General features: G+C 44.2%; 2 protein-coding genes across 9 annotated transcripts in view; one reads left to right on the forward strand and one right to left on the reverse strand.

The window, feature by feature from the left end:
* Nucleotides 1-2663: 2663 nt before the first annotated feature.
* On the reverse strand, nucleotides 2664-9822 carry LOC110490308 (sorting and assembly machinery component 50 homolog A). Its single transcript, XM_021563620.3, has 15 exons — nucleotides 9608-9822; nucleotides 9158-9271; nucleotides 8947-9048; nucleotides 8732-8819; nucleotides 8464-8570; nucleotides 8087-8217; nucleotides 7315-7402; nucleotides 7053-7181; nucleotides 6865-6936; nucleotides 6689-6775; nucleotides 6498-6568; nucleotides 6246-6313; nucleotides 5987-6133; nucleotides 5683-5824; nucleotides 2664-3225 (listed from the first exon to the last, which is right to left on the reverse strand). The coding sequence occupies exons 1-15, from the start codon at nucleotides 9626-9628 to the stop codon at nucleotides 3180-3182; spliced, it is 1413 nt and encodes a 470-aa protein (XP_021419295.2). The 5' UTR covers nucleotides 9629-9822; the 3' UTR covers nucleotides 2664-3179.
* Nucleotides 9823-10466: 644 nt separating this feature from the next.
* Nucleotides 10467-18964, forward strand: part of LOC110490309 (signal peptide, CUB domain, EGF-like 1) — a 118943-nt gene continuing 110445 nt past the window's right edge. For 5 of the 8 annotated variants that reach the window (XM_090200422.1, XM_036944608.2, XM_036944610.2 and 2 more), the window contains exons 1-2: nucleotides 10467-10672; nucleotides 12749-12871. In XM_090200422.1, the coding sequence (XP_090056548.1) occupies nucleotides 10585-10672; nucleotides 12749-12871 (211 nt within the window). In that variant the 5' untranslated portion in view covers nucleotides 10467-10584. The remainder of the gene's footprint in view (nucleotides 10673-12748; nucleotides 12872-18964) is intronic. The other 3 variants (XM_090200425.1, XM_090200423.1, XM_036944606.2) reach the window with 2 other exon arrangements.

Consider the following 18964-nt stretch of genomic DNA (forward strand, 5'->3'; position numbering starts at 1 on the left):
GTGCGCGCTCACGCATCCCACTACTTACTCCAACGAGGCACGCATGTATTTGACATTTCGGTGCGTTTGACAGCAAGTCTTTCACATTTTTATCTGTTACCAAGGGTAAACGATTAAAAAAAATGTCCTGGTGTTGTAGTAAGAATTGCTGTTCAACATTAATTATGCGTGCTACCAGTGCAATATAGTTGTCCGTTTATTAAAAGACCACGAAACCGGCTCGGACACGAGGACGCAATGATCGACATTCATGAAAAAAAACACGCGTTAGGTTCATCTTGGGCATTTTATACAAAGGTGTCTGTATTAGTTTATTTCAATGTTTATTAAAATAATAAAACCACACACATCAGTATCAGACCATATGTAACTGTGATTGTTTAGTCATTAATTTAATTTCATCCATTCACTACAGGCCCAGGTTTGGACAGCTTTTCCATCTCAGGAAAACCAACAATGTGTAAACACATTTTGACCTCTGCTGAACTCCCTGATGGAAAACTATAGCAGGGCAGTTCTCTCTAGATAGTAGTGGAAGGAACAAGGTGCTTTAAACACTCTACAGTTATGCCCTCTCCTGTGTGGAAATGGTTTAACATGAAGAATTATGCATTTGTATTGTTTATGAGTGAGGACAATTGTATCTGTATCAAAGTGATTTGTTGTTCTGTAATTCAGATTCAAGTTTCTGTAAAGCAGAATCAATCATAAGTCTCCATTTCAACATACAGTATATTCTGTCTTCCATTATAGGCAGACTCAGTTGGTTCAATGTTCAACTGTTAGAACGCACCAGTACTCTACTCTCTGTGTTGCCTAGCTATATCAGCGAGAACACACCTGCTGCTGTGACTCTCATAATGAATTAACTCTGATCAAACATTCTTCTACCCCCGTCCACACTGAACTGCCTGGCACAGGTTTCCCCATGCCAATGTCAACTGGGTTACTTCTCAGTATGAAGAGGTGGGCACACACACACACACCCACTGACCCACACAAAAAAATTCTACCGATATCACTGTGGTCATTTGAACCCTAGCGCCCCGTATAAGCCATCTGATTTCCTATGGGATACTGTATTACTGATTTGTGTTCATGTCATAGTCATGACAACAGTGTACTTACTGCCTGTTACCACATTTGGAAATAATCTTAGTACCTAAATTGAATATGTTGTCTTGTTTGCCTACAATGTATCCTCGTGTCAAAGTTTAAAAAGTCATGAGGGAAATATAAGGCACTGTATCACCCATGCTCCACATGATAAAGAGCAATGTATCAGTGGGGAAATTATTTTTTTGAAATTAAACTGTCACAACAGAACAGTGTTTGGAAGGACAAATTAAAGAATGCATGCGACAATATATTTCCATCGTTACATTTTAAACTTGGACACGAGGCTACATTGTAGGCACAGATCAGTGAGTCAGTCTCCCCTACTATTTACTAAAAGTAGAATTGGAAGATCCCCCCCCTGCTGCCTCCTGTTGAGGGCTGAAGGGATCCGTGTCAACAACAAGCAATAAAGAAGCCAAGGCTGGCGAAGGAAGGAGGCGGAGGAGGGAAGAAAACACACACTACACACAGACGCAAATAAAATATAGATAGAGGTGAGCTTTGAAGGGTCTATTACACAGGGGGGTGGGTGTGCTGTGAGGGAGCGATATTGCTGGGATCAGTGTCACAACTCCACGCCACTGGAGAGGGTCTGGAGGGTTGCCAGCTGCTGTTTACAAGGCTACAAGCCCCACAGCACAGTGTTCACATGCGTTTGATACTGGTCTGCTGATGCTTGATAGGGACAAAATCCACCTCCAAATGAAAACTAAACCACCAGGCTTTCTCTGAGACAGAATGGATGAACACAGTTCAACAGAGTTCAGTAGAGAGAGAGACAGAGATGCTGAGTCAGGTTGTTTGGCTGGCAGATTCACACAACTGGTACAGTAGAGAGGTTGATGTCAGTACATGGTTACTGTACTAGGCTGTCTGTGTAGCACACCAGGGCCCGTATCCACAAAGCCTCTCAGAGTAGGTGCTGGGCTTGTATCCACAAAGCCTCTCAGAGTAGGAGTGCTTATTTAGGATCTGTCCATATAATATTATTCATTATGATCTAAAAGGCAAAACTGATCCAAGAACAGCACTCCTGCTCCGAGACGCTTTGTGGATACATTCCTTGCTGAGTCAACAGCTGTTCTGCGCTCTTAGATCGACTTATCACGGCTCTTCAATGTGTCGTTTCTCACTGTAAATAGGAATTCAATGAGCAGTTGACTTGTCTGTAAAAACTAGATGGATTACCATGAGATTATAGTTGATATGTTATAAATACAATGTAAATAAAATGTTGACAATGCAGTGAAGTTCACTAGTTGCAATTGCACATGCTTTGGATATCTGCATGCTACAGTTAAGTGTAGACAGTTGGTGCACTCCCAAGCCATTGAATATATCAGGAGTTGACTTATATACCAATAGTGTGACTATTAATAACTGCAGGCTGATAAAACAGGCTACAGTGAGACCTGTACGTGACACACCTGTGGTGTGTTGTAACTGCTGTCGTTAATGCAGGTCTGAGGGTGTTTCAGATAAACTTTGGATCTGAATAAATCATTGCAAATGTGTGTGTGTCTATGAGAAACCACAAAAAAAGATGAAGGGGAAAAAAGTGATTTATTGTGTAACTTAGACAACATTAAAAAGAGGACTAACAATAAGAGCAGTGGTGGAGTGTCACACTTGGGGTTCCCACCTCAGATTCACAGGGGCTGCTGTGGAGAGGGGGAGTCAACTCTCAATTCTCCACGTCAAACAGCAGAACCGACAAATCAGTTGGAAAGAGTTCTAATAGGGTCAAATTAATCTAGAACCAAAACCAATAGTCACTTCCCTATGGATAGGGCAGGCAGCAGTCTTGGAAGGCAGGGGAGATAAACCCAAATCTCTTTGTCTGGCCAGAAACGTAATTGGTTGGTGGAAAATTAACACAGCAAACAGTGGGTGATATCATTGGTTAATATCAAAAAGGGCGGCGGGGCACTCCTCCAGAACCGTGCATTCTGGTAGGCTCCCACAGCTAGTGTTACACTCAACGGATAACAAGTGACAATGCTCTTCTCCCTTTCCCATCGTGCTCTCTGCTGCTGGACCCGGGCGGCAGGGTGATGACATCACAGGAAGCGGATTCCTGCTCCAAACTGGACGCCGTCGCATATCCTGAGGCAGGGAAGGAAAAAGAGGGAAGATGAGCCACAGAAAAGTTTTGAGACCTATATGTTCCGCACCATGTGTCTGTGTATACAGTGCCTTGCGAAAGTATTCGGCCCCCTTGAACTTTGCGACCTTTTGCCACATTTCAGGCTTCAAACATAAAGATATAAAACTGTATTTTTTTGTGAAGAATCAACAACAAGTGGGACACAATCATGAAGTGGAACGACATTTATTGGATATTTCAAACTTTTTTAACAAATCAAAAACTGAAAAATTGGGCGTGCAAAATTATTCAGCCCCCTTAAGTTAATACTTTGTAGCGCCACCTTTTGCTGCGATTACTGCTGTAAGTCGCTTGGGGTATGTCTCTATTAGTTTTGCACATCGAGAGACTGACATTTTTTCCCATTCCTCCTTGCAAAACAGCTCGAGCTCAGTGAGGTTGGATGGAGAGCATTTGTGAACAGCAGTTTTCAGTTCTTTCCACAGATTCTCGATTGGATTCAGGTCTGGACTTTGACTTGGCCATTCTAACACCTGGATATGTTAATTTTTGAACCATTCCATTGTAGATTTCGCTTTATGTTTTGGATCATTGTCTTGTTGGAAGACAAATCTCCGTCCCAGTCTCAGGTCTTTTGCAGACTCCATCAGGGTTTCTTCCAGAATGGTCCTGTATTTGGCTCCATCCATCTTCCCATAAATTTTAACCATCTTCCCTGTCCCTGCTGAAGAAAAGCAGGCCCAAACCATGATGCTGCCACCACCATGTTTGACAGTGGGGATGGTGTGTTCAGCTGTGTTGCTTTTACGCCAAACATAACTTTTGCATTGTTGCCAAAAAGTTCAATTTTGGTTTCATCTGACCAGAGCACCTTCTTCCACATGTTTGGTGTGTCTCCCAGGTGGCTTGTGGCAAACTTTAAACGACACTTTTTATGGATATCTTTAAGAAATGGCTTTCTTCTTGCCACTCTTCCATAAAGGCCAGATTTGTGCAATATATGACTGATTGTTGTCCTATGGACAGAGTCTCCCACCTCAGCTGTAGATCTCTGCAGTTCATCCAGAGTGATCATGGGCCTCTTGGCTGCATCTCTGATCAGTCTTCTCCTTGTATGAGCTGAAAGTTTAGAGGGACGGCCAGGTCTTGGTAGATTTGCAGTGGTCTGATACTCCTTCCATTTCAATATTATCGCTTGCGCAGTGCTCCTTGGGATGTTTAAAGCTTGGGAAATATTTTTGTATCCAAATCCGGCTTTAAACTTCTTCACAACAGTATCTCGGACCTGCCTGGTGTGTTCCTTGTTCTTCATGATGCTCTCTGCGCTTTTAACGGACCTCTGAGACTATCACAGTGCAGGTGCATTTATACGAAGACTTGATTACACACAGGTGGATTGTATTTATCATCATTAGTCATTTAGGTCAACATTGGGTCATTCAGAGATCCTCACTGAACTTCTGGAGAGAGTTTGCTGCACTGAAAGTAAAGGGGCTGAATAATTTTGAACGCCCAATTTTTCAGTTTTTGATTTGTTAAAAAAGTTTGAAATATCCAATAAATGTCGTTCCACTTCATGATTGTGTCCCACTTGTTGTTGATTCTTCACAAAAAAATACAGTTTTATATCTTTATGTTTGAAGCCTGAAATGTGGCAAAAGGTTGCAAAGTTCAAGGGGGCCGAATACTTTCGCAAGGCACTGTACCTAGGTGTTATGGCTTGTGTGTCTGTTTATTTACAGCACATATGAGCTGTATGGCATTGCAGCAATAACACCTCTCATCTCTTGTTCTATCATCTCTGCAGTGGTGGAAAAAGTACCCAATTGTCATACTTGAGTAAAAGTAAAGATACCTTAATAGAAAATTACTTAAGTAAAAGTGAGTCACCCAATAAAATACTACTTGAGTAAAATAAGTATTTGGTTTTAAATATATTTAAGTATCAAAGTAAATGTACAAGTATAAATCATTTAAAATTCCTTATATTAAGCAAACCAGATAAAAGTACCATTTTCATGTTTTATTTACGGATAGCCAGGGGCACACTCCAACATCATTTACAAATGAAGCATTTGTGTTTAGTGAGTCCGCCAGATAAGAGGCAGTAGGGATAATCAGCGATGTTCTCGAGTGTGTGAATTGGATCATTTTCCTGTCCTGCTAAGCATTCAAAATGTAACAAGTACTTTTGGGTGTCAGGGAAAATCTATGGAGAAGAAAGTATATCATTTTCTTCAGGAATGTAGTGAAGTAAAAGTTGTCAAAAATATAAATAGTACAGTAAAGTACTTACAGAAAAATACTTCAGTAGTTTTTTGGGGTAAGTACTTTACACCACTGCATCTCTGGGAGTGTATCTGCTCTTACGCTTTTTTTTCCTTTCTAGAGGGGCTATATAAAAGCCCCAGCCTACTGGAGTCTGACCTGCTCCTCCAAATGTGTGTGTGTTGTACCTGTCTCCACTCTGAACCCCCATGGGAATGCAGTAGTTGAGCTCCAGCCTGGCGATGTTCGCGAGACGCAACACGATGCCTGCTCCATACGACCAGCGGATACACTCCGCCAGCCTCTGTAGGTGTGCTCTTGGACCCTCTCCTGTTGACAGGAAACACTTACACGTAAGAAGAGGCAGAATGCACATCGATGCACAAACAGACAATTTCATATTTATTTGCAGTATGTACCATATGTAACTCATTAGTTAATAGGGGCAATGAAAAACAGAACATGGACTAATATGAGGTTCAAGGTTCCCACCGTAGTTGAGGTTGCACAGGTTCCCAGCGTTGAGGAAGAAGTGTGTCCTGAAGAGGTCTCCGAAGCCGGCCCGGCCCGGACGGAAGGGTAGAGGAGTGTACAGGTGGAGCCCGCCTGCCCAGTACGCCTCTCCTCCCAGGTAGTCACCTGCAGCAACACAGGTAATACCTTACGTTTCATCATCAGGACTCTGGGCAACTGACCCAACCCTGTGCACCACACATGCCCGTTCAAATAAACAGAGAGCGCGTGACCTCACCCTCGCTCTGTGGGCCGATGCTGTACATTCCAAATCCTCGCACACTGGTGGGACCGCCCAGATAGAACCTGGACAATACAGAAATATGTCAATGACATATAATAACGGCCAAATGTCAGTCACAGACCACAGGTGCTCACAACATCCCCTAAACACTGGAGGATAAATACTTCACAGAATGAGTTCTCAATGGCGCCACCTAGCGATTTCTATCAAATCCATGTGACATGAATCTGATGGGAGTGGTCCTACCTGTCAGCGATGGAGGACGGTCTGCCTCCGATGGGGAGGAGACACCCACCCCAGAGGGAGACGGAGAGGACCTGAAAGAGACCACCAGGGCCATGTTATATGACATGTTGAACACTCAGGTACCCATAATTCACTTCCTATTTGTCCTGGGTATTTCCCCCCAGGTTAGGGACTGAGTAGTGTTCCCTTACCGAGTCCCAGACCAGCCGTCTGTTGACCTGCAGCTCAAAGTCCTCCTTCAGGAAGCTGGCGTCTCCGCCTGTATAGCCAGCCAGCTCCTACAGAGGGCAAGACAACCTCAGCATGGCCACTTCATATAGATCTACAGTGGTGTATTATGCAGAGGAAGTCACATACACAAACATACCTGGTTGATCCTCAGTAAGGCACCTTTCTTGGGGAAGATGGCAGAGTTCCTGGTGTCAATGGACATGGTGTGCTGCAAGACAACTACCGTCAGTAGATTGACTCAGATTCTTGCTATTTTGAGAGTTAAGATCATTAAGGGTTTATATTATTAGATAAAAGGGAACTGAGAGACAAAGGGCTTTGTACCGAGAGGGCAGACTTGAGGGTGTGCCCGCTCTCTTCTCGCACGGCAAAGGAGGCACTGCGTGCCAGACAGCCCAGCTCCCTCCACACACCCTCCCACTTCAGAGTGTGGTTGGTCCTCCATAGAGGAAACTATAGGAGAGAGAGAGAGGGAGAGTGAGAAATGTATCCCTGTGGAAATTCAAAGGCAGATAAAATGAAAAAGAAACAACAACAAATGTGACACACACAGACCCACAAACACATACAGTAGGAGTCCTCTTACATTGAGCTCAGTGGAGACTCCTCTGTCTGTCTCTTTGAGGGAGCTCCATGGAAACTGGCCTGTGACTTTGTACAGGTTTAGAGCGAGGCTGCAACAAGACATGTCAGGGCCGTGATCCATACAGTGCTCTTCTCATTACTGAACTATGTTCTACATAAAGGTTATAAATACATTACCACGGCAACATAACATACTGTCAATATGACCACTGATGGAAACAATCACAACTTGAACCAAAATAGCACTTGCCGTGTAATGGCTGCCATGTTTTTTTGTTGTAATTTCCACTGCTTTTTTCTCCCCAATTTCGTGATTACGATCTTGCCTCATCGCTGCAACTCCCTAATGGGCTCGGGAGAGACGAAGGTCGACTTTCGTGTCTTCCGAAACATGACCCGCCAACACCAGCTCGTTTAACCCGGAAGCCAGCTGCACCAATATGTTGGAGGAAACACTGTTCAACTGACGACCGGTCAGCCTGCAGGCCCCCGGCAAGCCACAAGGAGTCGCTAGAGCGGGCTGAGGCAAGGAAAGCCCCACCGGCCAAACCCTCCCCTAACCCAGATGGCGCTGGGCCAATTGTGCCCCGCCCTATGGGACTCTCAGTCACGGCCGGTTATGACACAGCCTGGGATCAAACACCAGGCAGTAGTGACGCCGCAACACTGCGATGCAGTGCCTTAGACCGCTGCGCCACTTGGGAGGCCTGCAAGTGCTATTTCAATGTCCTATTGACACAGAAAGCAAGGACAGAGGTGTTCCCTGTTCGTACTTGCGTTCGAAGTTGCCTGGCTGGGGCTTGAAGAAGGACAGGCCGTAGGAAGTCTCCTTAGTCCCGTAGGAAAACTGGAAGGTTAACTTCTCCGCACGGCCAAACACGTTAGGAAGCTTCACACCCAACACCTGGAAGACAGAGACAACGTTACTCCCAGGTCAGGGTCACACACCTGTTCTACCTGTCTGTGAAGGTACATTAACACACTATGCACCCATTTGGAAGTGTTTGCAGTGAAAATGAGGCAGGAAAGCTTAGGAATGTCAGCCCTGGGTCATTGTGACAGGGGTTTCAATGAACAACAATTGTGTGATGCTTTGTTATAGCGCTCCTGTAAGTGTGTGTGAGAGATAGTGGTGTTTGTATTCTCTCACCATGCTGCCTTCGTTGTTGCCGACCATGGTGTTGTAGCTGCCCGTCAGCCTCTTCATCTCTGTCACCTCGAACGTCACGTCCAGACCATTGGGCAACGCATCCGCACCTGGGAGGGATAGACCAAAACAGACAGAGGGCTCCTCTCCAGTGACGCAAATATATTTTTACTGGTTATCCTTTCATATTGGCAACGTCTCATGATTGAGATGGGTTGTGATATTGTTTCAGACACACACATACACAGCTGTTTAAGGGCGCACACTGTACCATCTGATGTATCTATGACAACCTCCACCTCTTTGAAAATGCCCAGACGCAGCAGTTTCTGTCTGGCAATATGAGACTTCTTCATGACCTGTCAAAGACCCAACAAACAGCTTTTAGCACAGATGTTTCCCCTTAAACTAGGGAACATTTCAGAATGTGTGTGTAGGTTATGTGTGCATGTTTGAGTATGTGGAGTCCAGAGTGCTCATACTTACATCAATAAGGTTTTTAGCATGGAAGACCTCAGAGATTTCATAGCCCAGCAGATCCTCTTTGGTTCTTCCCAAGCCCTCAATGTTGACATGTTGGACAACAACCTGCAATGAATGGACAGATTCTCAGCATCCATTCCAACTAGGTGGTCAATGATGTACTCAGCTCCCTTTGCTAAGAAGATGGCGAACAACTTGGATAAGAGATGCTTACGTCTTTGTTTTCCAGGACCTCCTGTTTAGTCTCTTGTTCTGCCTCCTGCACCTCAATCATGTCGTCGGGATGAACGCCCATGTCACGCCCGTGCATCGGGAGAGGGTCCATACTCTGAACAGGGTCGAGAAAGTAGAAAAATGATCTGAAGATATGACCATGCGTAGCTATCTAACTAGCTTCGTTCTGTCAAGGTGGTACATTTTCTAACACGCTGACAGACCAGACACAATCCATATTGCATAACATTACATTACATAAAATATAGTAAAATAACCATCTGCCTCATGTCATACAACTCTTTGCCATTAATGTCATTTCTGTATCTTGTCTACGGCCTATGAGTTCGTCCATAGTAACTAACGTTACACCGCCATACAATACACAGAACGGGGAGGTCATGCAGAATTTCATCCCCACTTCTCGTGGTTGTAAGAAATTAAGATTTACCCTGGCGTGGACAGTCCCCATGGTGACGTCTTTCTCTTGAAAAATATCCTTTTTGATAAGTAAATGTTTTTTAACAGGGCGATTTAGAGAAGAAAGTCACTACTACCAATGGCTAGATTTTCCAGGTCCTAACTCCCTTCAAGGGAGACGCCATGACACTTTGGGAAGCCTGCTCTGCGCACAGTGATTGGTCAAACATGTGCCTTTGTCACTGATAGGTGGGCGGGACAAAACCAGCGCACTGTGTAGTGTGTGTCAGGACCAGCAGACGGCAGTATCTCTACACTCAAACTTCAGCCCTGTGTGAAGTTCCTGCTTTGACTGTGGCAAGTCTGCATTATATTTAGAGATAATGTTGGTCCCTTCAGATGTATGCTTCTTATGACTTCGTTTATTTCAAAGTATTTCCATTGCATTGTAAAGAATGACAAGAATAGACCACAACCAACTAAGAAGTGCCCAGAACTGCCCATTTGGCTACGAATGTAGCCTATTGAAATAAGCGCCTGCGGGACAATTAATCTGAAAAACATAAAAACATAGGTATACCTGAGCTCTTTTTTCTCAATATTATTCACCACGATTGTAACTTGAATATGTATAACCTTATTTATAGGCCTACATCATCATGATTCATGAGTTCCATTATAGGCAATTGAGACCTCTGGTGACAATTTGGCCCCGCGCTGGTGAGAAATATCTGAAAACATTTATTGATCAAGTTTGATGATTTTCTGTGTTGGTCACGGTCTCAGGCAGTGAGTAATCAATTGAACCAAAGCAACCAATTTCCCTCTCTCTCTCTCTCTCTCTCTCCCTCTACACCTCCAATCCGCTCTTCAAATGCGTGCAAGCCAATCAGAGAGCGGCTCCGCTGGTCTCGCTGTCCTCTTCTACTGCCTCTGCCAGTACCAAAACGGTTCTCTTATCAAAGAAACACACAACCAAACAACTGCATTCAATCACCGCCTTTTACCATGGGAAGTGCTTGTTTTTCCTGGGAAGTATGTTTGTTTTTCGTCCTCATTAATACTTGTGAGGTGATGGGGGATGTTGGACTCGCAGGTAAGGAGCTCTCATTCTATCCCTTTCTGTCTTATATCATTTTGACACATATTTTTTTAAGATAGTGCTGTCTATTTTCCCTGTTCATGTTTTATTGAAAAGTTAAAACCAGCGCATGACAGCGTAGAATAGGTGAAGCGTAGTGGATTTCTTTAATGCCTAGGCTAACGTAGATTATATTCATTTTAATTGAAGAGTATTTGTGGACTGAGATAACAGTTGAGACAGTTGAGAGAACATGTTCCTTTGAGAAACACTTGGTTGAGGATGGATCATTTGGGCTAGCAACATTTGAACAGTATGGAAAGGAGAAGTAGCTAAACACCGATATTGCACGAAAAACATTGAACGAAATATATCAATTTGATGCCAAATCTAGCAATTATAAAAGGCTTTGAATGGGTGATGTGATATGCGCGCGAAATAACTCAGGCTGCAAACACGTTTACATTTGGCCTTGCAGAGCTGAACCATATTTACTCATTTTGGACTGACAATAAAAATAGGGCGTGTTAGTCCAGTTTGCATTGACAATATTACTCTAAACACTATTTGAAGTTGATTATTTGTTTCGCCATATTCAATTGCCATTTCTGAATGTAAAAAAAAAGTCTACAAGAAATTAGGTCCATCGACTGAGATCTGATCTACCTGCATGTTTTACCAGTCGTAGATCAATCTGCGAGGTAGGTCCAGGACTGGTTAATGTGCGAATACAAATATGTATGACTAAGCATCTTTTCACCCATCTGCTTGAACGAATCCCTTCTATGAGCTGATACATAGCATATTTTCCGGATCAGTTGCCTGCCCAGTGGTGTCCATGTGGACATGGGTTGGGAAGGTGGCCTTCACGGTCCCTGGAGGAGTCTGTCCCAACCTGTTTATCGACGACCTTTCAGCGGAAAGCGGCGCGCCTTGTCTCCCTCCAACTATGGATTGGCGAGAAGTCAATATTGGGACGGCCACTGAAGCACGGGAGAGGGCTTTATTTTACATTAGTCAACGGTATTTCATAATAATAGTCCCATGGTGAACCTGCAATAACAGTTTCCTGTCTTACATATATATATCTATTCACTGTCAACAACTCAGTGAGAACCGGCAGTTGAACTATCTAGTCCAGGTTTTACAGGCTATATTCCGCTGCCTACTCCTATCACTTTATTTTTCATTTCTACTGGCGCTCACATGGGAGAAAATAAATCAGTCATCCGCTTGATAAAAAATATTTATTGTGATGACATTTATTGTTTATTTATTGCATTTTGTTGAGCTGGGCGGGGGTCAGGCAGCAGGGCTTAACCCCGCAGAGAAATAAACGCTGGATTTACGGCTCCCAATATGGGCTATTCATGAGGGGCAAGACAGGAGACAGGGTAGCTGCTTCTCAGCTCAAGATAGATACATCGCTAGAGAGAGGAAGAGAACAGAAGTTTGGAGAGGTTCAACTTTCTCTCTTACACTTGTGGTCTTTCTTTCTCTCTCTCTCTCTCTCTCTCTCTCTCTCTCTCTCTCTCTCTCTCTCTCTTGCTCTCTTTCGCTGTCTGTCTGTGTGAATTAAGGCCCCTGGATTCATCCCCAGATGTGACTCTCTAACAATGACTTGATCAATAGGGTTCCCTATAGCCACTCAGTATTCCAGAGGCATCCACTAAGCCCTGATACACTAGTGTACCTCTCGGCTATTGGTATTTGATTAATGTAAATGATTATTGGTTTTGGCCTCTTTAGTGTTACCGGTATCTTTTATAGAGTTTTATAGAGTTAAGAAACCTCACCCTCCATCCACTATGTCCCTCCCTGACAGTTTTATATGTCTTATATGAGGAGTTCTACATTTTGGACGTTTGCCATCATAAAATAAATATTTCCAGCCTGTATATATCTGGACGGAGCTGCATTTGGCCAAGAGGACTGGGCTTTCCCTGAGAGAGCGGGATTAAAACATTCGATTGAGGTTGTACAAAACCCATTCACCTCTCACCAAAATCATCGCTATTTTGTAGACTTAGTCTTATTGATGAGTCCTTGGAGACCAGTGGTTTACAGTTGTCCCTTGTGTCATTTCTCTAGATGCCGATGAGTGCTCTGAAGGCACGGATGACTGTCACATTGATGCTCTCTGCCAGAATACCCCCAAATCCTTCAACTGCATCTGCAAGCCGGGATACAAGGGAGACGGCAAGCAGTGTGAAGGTGAGTTTAACTCCATTGTCTTATTATGGCTTCAATGTGATATTACTTAATTCACCCCCCCCCCCCCCCCTCCCTCCGGCCACTCCGATCCAAATCATCATCCTCAATCACCCCACACCCCTGTCCTCTCCGCACTTCATTCCGCCCGCCCCCTATTGCGCTCTGACAGGCTCAGCAGTAATGGCAGGTTTTACAGCTGTTTCACAGGAACCCCCTGTTTCTCTCCCCTCTTCTCCCCCTTCCCGACTCCAGCCCCCCTGCCAGCTCTCCTAATTAACTGGTAGGAAGTGGACTGAGGGAAGGTGTGAGGGTGAGAGGGGGCAGCACCTGGCTGTGCGTTCACACCTCCACTCATTTCTGCCTCAAAGCACACCACAGCTGGAGCTAGAGCTAGCTTAGCGCACAGCACACACTCCCTCCCAACGCTAGCCTGTCTAGCCGTACAAATGCAATCGAAACACATCTACGCACGCACACTCGCAAATGCCAGTTCAGCTTATAGGCTACCACGGCAAATAACGTGGTAACGATACATCAGTCATACTGGCCCCTAGAGCTAGCCAGGATAGGAGAGCAAGAGAGGATTGTAGTGATGACGGGCCTTTTTCTATAGGGGTTTTCACTGCCTCTATGTTCAGGCCTTTTCAAGTGTCTCCTGTTTGTTTAAGTATTTGTGTGTATGTCAGTGAGTTATATCCAACACTTTCTCCTGTTTGCTCAGCTGTGTACCAGTCTCCCCCGCCAGAAACACACACACACACACACACACACACACACACACACACACACACACAGAGTGAGCAGGTGTTATGTCTGAGGAACTCACCTGGATATTGCCCATTCAGAGACTCTGTACCTCTCATTTGGTCAACCTGGGGAGAACACAATGACATGGACCTGTGTCATTGTTTGATTAGCTCACTTATCAAATGCCTCAGACTGTGTGAGTCGGTCTTCCTACATATGACTATATAATCACACACCTGGCTCGGAGAGAGGGAGTAAGGGAGATTGACTATTATTTCCACCATTTTGTGTCTGCTGATTCTGTTGAGTTCCATACAAATCCATATTAGCAGCAATCCGGTCTACTTGATATACTGTAGCTCTGTCTCCATTTGTTTTGCCCTGGTCTACTTGATATACTGTAGCTCTGTCTCCATTTGTTTTGCCCCGGTCTACTTGATATACTGTAGCTCTGTCTCCATTTGTTTTGCCCCGGTCTACTTGATATACTGTAGCTCTGTCTCCATTTGTTTTGCCCCGGTCTACTTGATATACTGTAGCTCTGTCTTCATTTGTTTTGCCCTGGTCTACTTGATATACTGTAGCTCTGTCTCCATTTGTTTTGCCCCGGTCTACTTGATATACTGTAGCTCTGTCTCCAATTGTTTTGCCCCGGTCTACTTGATATACTGTAGCTCTGTCTCCATTTGTTTTGCCCCGGTCTACTTGATATACTGTAGCTCTGTCTCCATTTGTTTTGCCCTGGTCTACTTGATATACTGTAGCTCTGTCTCCATTTGTTTTGCCCTGGTCTACTTGATATACTGTAGCTCTGTCTCCATTTGTTTTGCCCTGGTCTACTTGATATACTGTAGCTCTGTCTCCATTTGTTTTGCCCTGGTCTACTTGATATACTGTAGCTCTGTCTCCATTTGTTTTGCCCCGGTCTACTTGATATACTGTAGCTCTGTCTTCATTTGTTTTGCCCTGGTCTACTTGATATACTGTAGCTCCATTTGTTTTGCCCTGGTCTACTTGATATACTGTAGCTCTGTCTCCATTTGTTTTGCCCTGGTCTACTTGATATACTGTAGCTCTGTCTTCATTTGTTTTGCCCCGGTCTACTTCTCAAATGAAATCAAATCCAATTTTATTTGTCACATACACATGGTTAGCAGATGTTAATGCGAGTGTAGCGAAATGCTTGTGCTTCTAGTTCCAACAATGCAGTAATAACTAACGAGTAATCTAACCTAACAATTTCACAACAGCTACCTTATACACACAAGTGTAAAGGGATGAAGAATATGTACATAATGATATATGAATGAGTGATGGTACAGAACGGCATAGGCAAGATGCAGTAGATGGTATCGAGTATAGTATATACATATGAGATGAGTACTGTAGGGTACGTAAACATTATATTAAGTGGCATTGTTTAAAGTGGCTAGTGATACATGTATTACATAAAGATAGCAAGATGCAATAGGTGGTATAGAGTACAGTATACAGTGCCTTGCGAAAGTATTCGGCCCCCTTGAACTTTGCGACCTTTTGCCACATTTCAGGCTTCAAACATAAAGATATAAAACTGTATTTTTTTGTGAAGAATCAACAACAAGTGGGACACAATCATGAAGTGGAACAACATTTATTGGATATTTCAAACTTTTTTAACAAATCAAAAACTGAAAAATTGGGCGTGCAAAATTATTCAGCCCCTTTACTTTCAGTGCAGCAAACTCTCTCCAGAAGTTCAGTGAGGATCTCTGAATGATCCAATGTTGACCTAAATGACTAATGATGATAAATACAATCCACCTGTGTGTAATCAAGTCTCCGTATAAATGCACCTGCACTGTGATAGTCTCAGAGGTCCGTTAAAAGCGCAGAGAGCATCATGAAGAACAAGGAACACACCAGGCAGGTCCGAGATACTGTTGTGAAGAAGTTTAAAGCCGGATTTGGAGACAAAAATATTTCCCAAGCTTTAAACATCCCAAGGAGCACTGTGCAAGCGATAATATTGAAATGGAAGGAGTATCAGACCACTGCAAATCTACCAAGACCTGGCCGTCCCTCTAAACTTTCAGCTCATACAAGGAGAAGACTGATCAGAGATGCAGCCAAGAGGCCCATGATCACTCTGGATGAACTGCAGAGATCTACAGCTGAGGTGGGAGACTCTGTCCATAGGACAACAATCAGTCGTATATTGCACAAATCTGGCCTTTATGGAAGAGTGGCAAGATGAAAGCCATTTCTTAAAGATATCCATAAAAAGTGTTGTTTAAAGTTTGCCACAAGCCACCTGGGAGACACACCAAACATGTGGAAGAAGGTGCTCTGGTCAGATGAAACCAAAATTGAACTTTTTGGCAACAATGCAAAACGTTATGTTTGGCGTAAAAGCAACACAGCTGAACACACCATCCCCACTGTCAAACATGGTGGTGGCAGCATCATGGTTTGGGCCTGCTTTTCTTCAGCAGGGACAGGGAAGATGGTTAAAATTGATGGGAAGATGGATGGAGCCAAATACAGGACCATTATTGAAGAAAACCTGATGGAGTCTGCAAAAGACCTGAGACTGGGACGGAGATTTGTCTTCCAACAAGACAATGATCCAAAACATAAAGCAAAATCTACAATGGAATGGTTCAAAAATAAACATATCCAGGTGTTAGAATGGCCAAGTCAAAGTCCAGACCTGAATCCAATTGAGAATCTGTGGAAAGAACTGAAAACTGCTGTTCACAAATGCTCTCCATCCAACCTCACTGAGCTCGAGCTGTTTTGCAAGGAGGAATGGGAAAAAATGTCAGTCTCTCGATGTGCAAAACTGATAGAGACATACCCCAAGCGACTTACAGCTGTAATCGCAGCAAAAAGTGGCGCTACAAAGTATTAACTTAAGGGGGCCGAATAATTTTGCACGCCCAATTTTTCAGATTTTGATTTGTTAAAAAAGTTTGAAATATCCAATAAATGTCGTTCCACTTCATGATTGTGTCCCACTTGTTGTTGATTCTTCACAAAAAAATACAGTTTTATATCTTTATGTTTGAAGCCTGAAATGTGGCAAAAGGTCGCAAAGTTCAAGGGGGCCGAATACTTTCGCAAGGCACTGTATACCTATGAGATTAGTAATGTAGGGTATGTAAACATTATATTAAGTGGCATTGTTTAAAGTGGCTAGTGATACATTTTTTACATGTATGGCAGCAGCCATTCAATGTTAGTCGTGGTTGTTTAACAGTCTTATGGCCTTGAGATAGAAGCTGTTTTTCAGTCTCTCGGTCCCTGCTTTGATGCACCTGTACTGACCTCGCCTTCTGGATAATAGCGGGGTGAACAGGCAGTGGCTCGGGTGGTTGTTGTCCTTGATGATCTTTATGGCCTTCCTGTGACATCGGGTGGTGTGGGTGTCCTGGAGGGCAGGTAGTTTGCCCCGGGTGATGCGTTGTGCAGACCTCACTACCCTCTAGAGAGCCTTACGGTTGTGGGCGTAGCAGTTGCCGTACCAGGCGGCGATACAGCCCGACAGGATGCTCTCGATTGTGCATCTGTAAAAGTGTGTGAGTGCTTTTGGTGACAAGACAAATTTCTTCAGCCTCCTGAGGTTGAAGAAGCGCTGCTGCGCCTTCTTCACGATGCTGTCTGTGTGGGTGGATCAATTCAGTTTGTCTGTGATGTGTACGCCGAGGAACTTAAAACTTTCTACCCTCTCCACTACTGTCCCGTCGATGTGGATAGGGGGGTGCTCCCTCTGCTGTTTCCTGAAGTCCATGATCATCTCCTTTGTTTTGTTGACGTTGAGTGTGAGGTTATTTTCCTGACACCACACTCCGAGGACACTCACCTCCTCCCTGTAGGCCGTCTCGTCGTTGTTGGTAATCAAGCCTACTACTGTAGTGTCGTCTGCAAACTTGATGATTGAGTTGGAGGTGTGCATGGCCACGCAGTCGTGGGTGAACAGGGAGTACAGGAGAGGGCTCAGAACGCACCCTTGTGGGGCCCCAGTGTTGAGGATCAGCAGGGTGGAGATGTTGTTACCTACCCTCACCACCTGGGGGCGGCCAGTCAGGAAGTCCAGTACCCAGTTGCACAGGGCGGGGTCGAGACCCAGGGTTCGGAGGGTACTATGGTGTTAAATGCTGAGCTGTCGTCGATGAACAGCATTCTCACATACAGTGGAGAGAACAAGTATTTGATACACTGCCGATTTTGCAGGTTTTCCTACTTACAAAGCATGTAGAGGTCTGTCATTTTTATCATAGTTACACTTCAACTGTGAGAGACGGAATCTAAAAAAAAAACAGAAAATCACAAATCCAGAAAATCACATTGTATGATTTTTAAGTAATTCATTTGCATTTTATTGCATTACATAAGTATTTGATCACCTACCAACCAGTAAGAATTCCGTCTCTCACAGACCTGTTAGTTTTTCTTTAAGAAGCCCTCCTGTTCCCCACTCTTTCTAGGGAGTTTTTCCTAGCCACCGTGCTTCTACACCTGCATTGCTTGCTGTTTGGGGTTTTAGGCTGGGTTTCTGTACAGCACTTTGAGGTATCAGCTGATGTACGAAGGGCTATATAAATAAATTTGATTTGAATTTGATTTGATTACCTGTATTAACTGCACCTGTTTGAACTCGTTACCTGTATAAAAGACACCTGTCCACACACTCAATATAACAGACTTCAACCTCTCCACAATAGCCAAGACCAGAGAGCTGTGTAAGGACATCAGGGATAAAATTGTAGACCTGCACAAGGCTGGGATTGGCTACAGGACAATAGGCAAGCAGCTTGGTGAGAAGGCAACAGCTGTTGGCGCAATTATTAGAAAATGGAAGAAGTTCAAGATGACGGTCAATCACCCTCGGCCTGGGGCTGCATGCAAGATCTCACCTCGTGTTGCATCAATGATCATGAGGAAGGTGAGGGATCAGCCCAGAACTACACGGCAGGACCTGGTTAATGACCTGATGAGAGCTGGGACCACAGTCTCAAAGAAAACCATTAGTAACACACAACGCCGTCATGGATTAAATTCCTGCAGAGCACACAAGGTCCCCCTGCTCAAGCCATCGCATTCCCAGGCCCGTCTGAAGTTTGCCAATGACCATCTGGATGATCCAGAGGAGGAATGGGAGAAGGTCATGTGGTCTGATGAGACAAAAATAGAGCTTCTTGGTCTAAACTCCACTCGCCATGTTTGGAGGAAGAAGAAGGATGAGTACAACCCCAAGAACACCATCCCAACCTTGAAGCATGGAGGTGGAAACATCATTCTTTGGGGATGATTTTCTGCAAAGGGGACACGACGACTGCACCGTATTGAGGGGAGGATGGATGG

This window comes from Oncorhynchus mykiss, chromosome 15 (genome assembly GCF_057628025.1).
Source record: "Oncorhynchus mykiss isolate SJ-2025 chromosome 15, ASM5762802v1, whole genome shotgun sequence".
Classification (NCBI taxonomy): domain Eukaryota; kingdom Metazoa; phylum Chordata; class Actinopteri; order Salmoniformes; family Salmonidae; genus Oncorhynchus; species Oncorhynchus mykiss.

What these genes read in the sequence shown, in the direction of transcription:
- LOC110490308 (XM_021563620.3), bottom strand. Translation starts at nt 9,628, where the DNA reads ATGGGGACTGTCCACGCCAGG. An exon ending in TGGGGACTGTCCACGCCAGG is followed by an intron (nt 9,272 to 9,607) that starts GTAAATCTTAAT and finishes GACCCTGTTCAG; the next exon opens with AGTATGGACCCTCTCCCGAT. An exon ending in AGGTCCTGGAAAACAAAGAC is followed by an intron (nt 9,049 to 9,157) that starts GTAAGCATCTCT and finishes CATTCATTGCAG; the next exon opens with GTTGTTGTCCAACATGTCAA.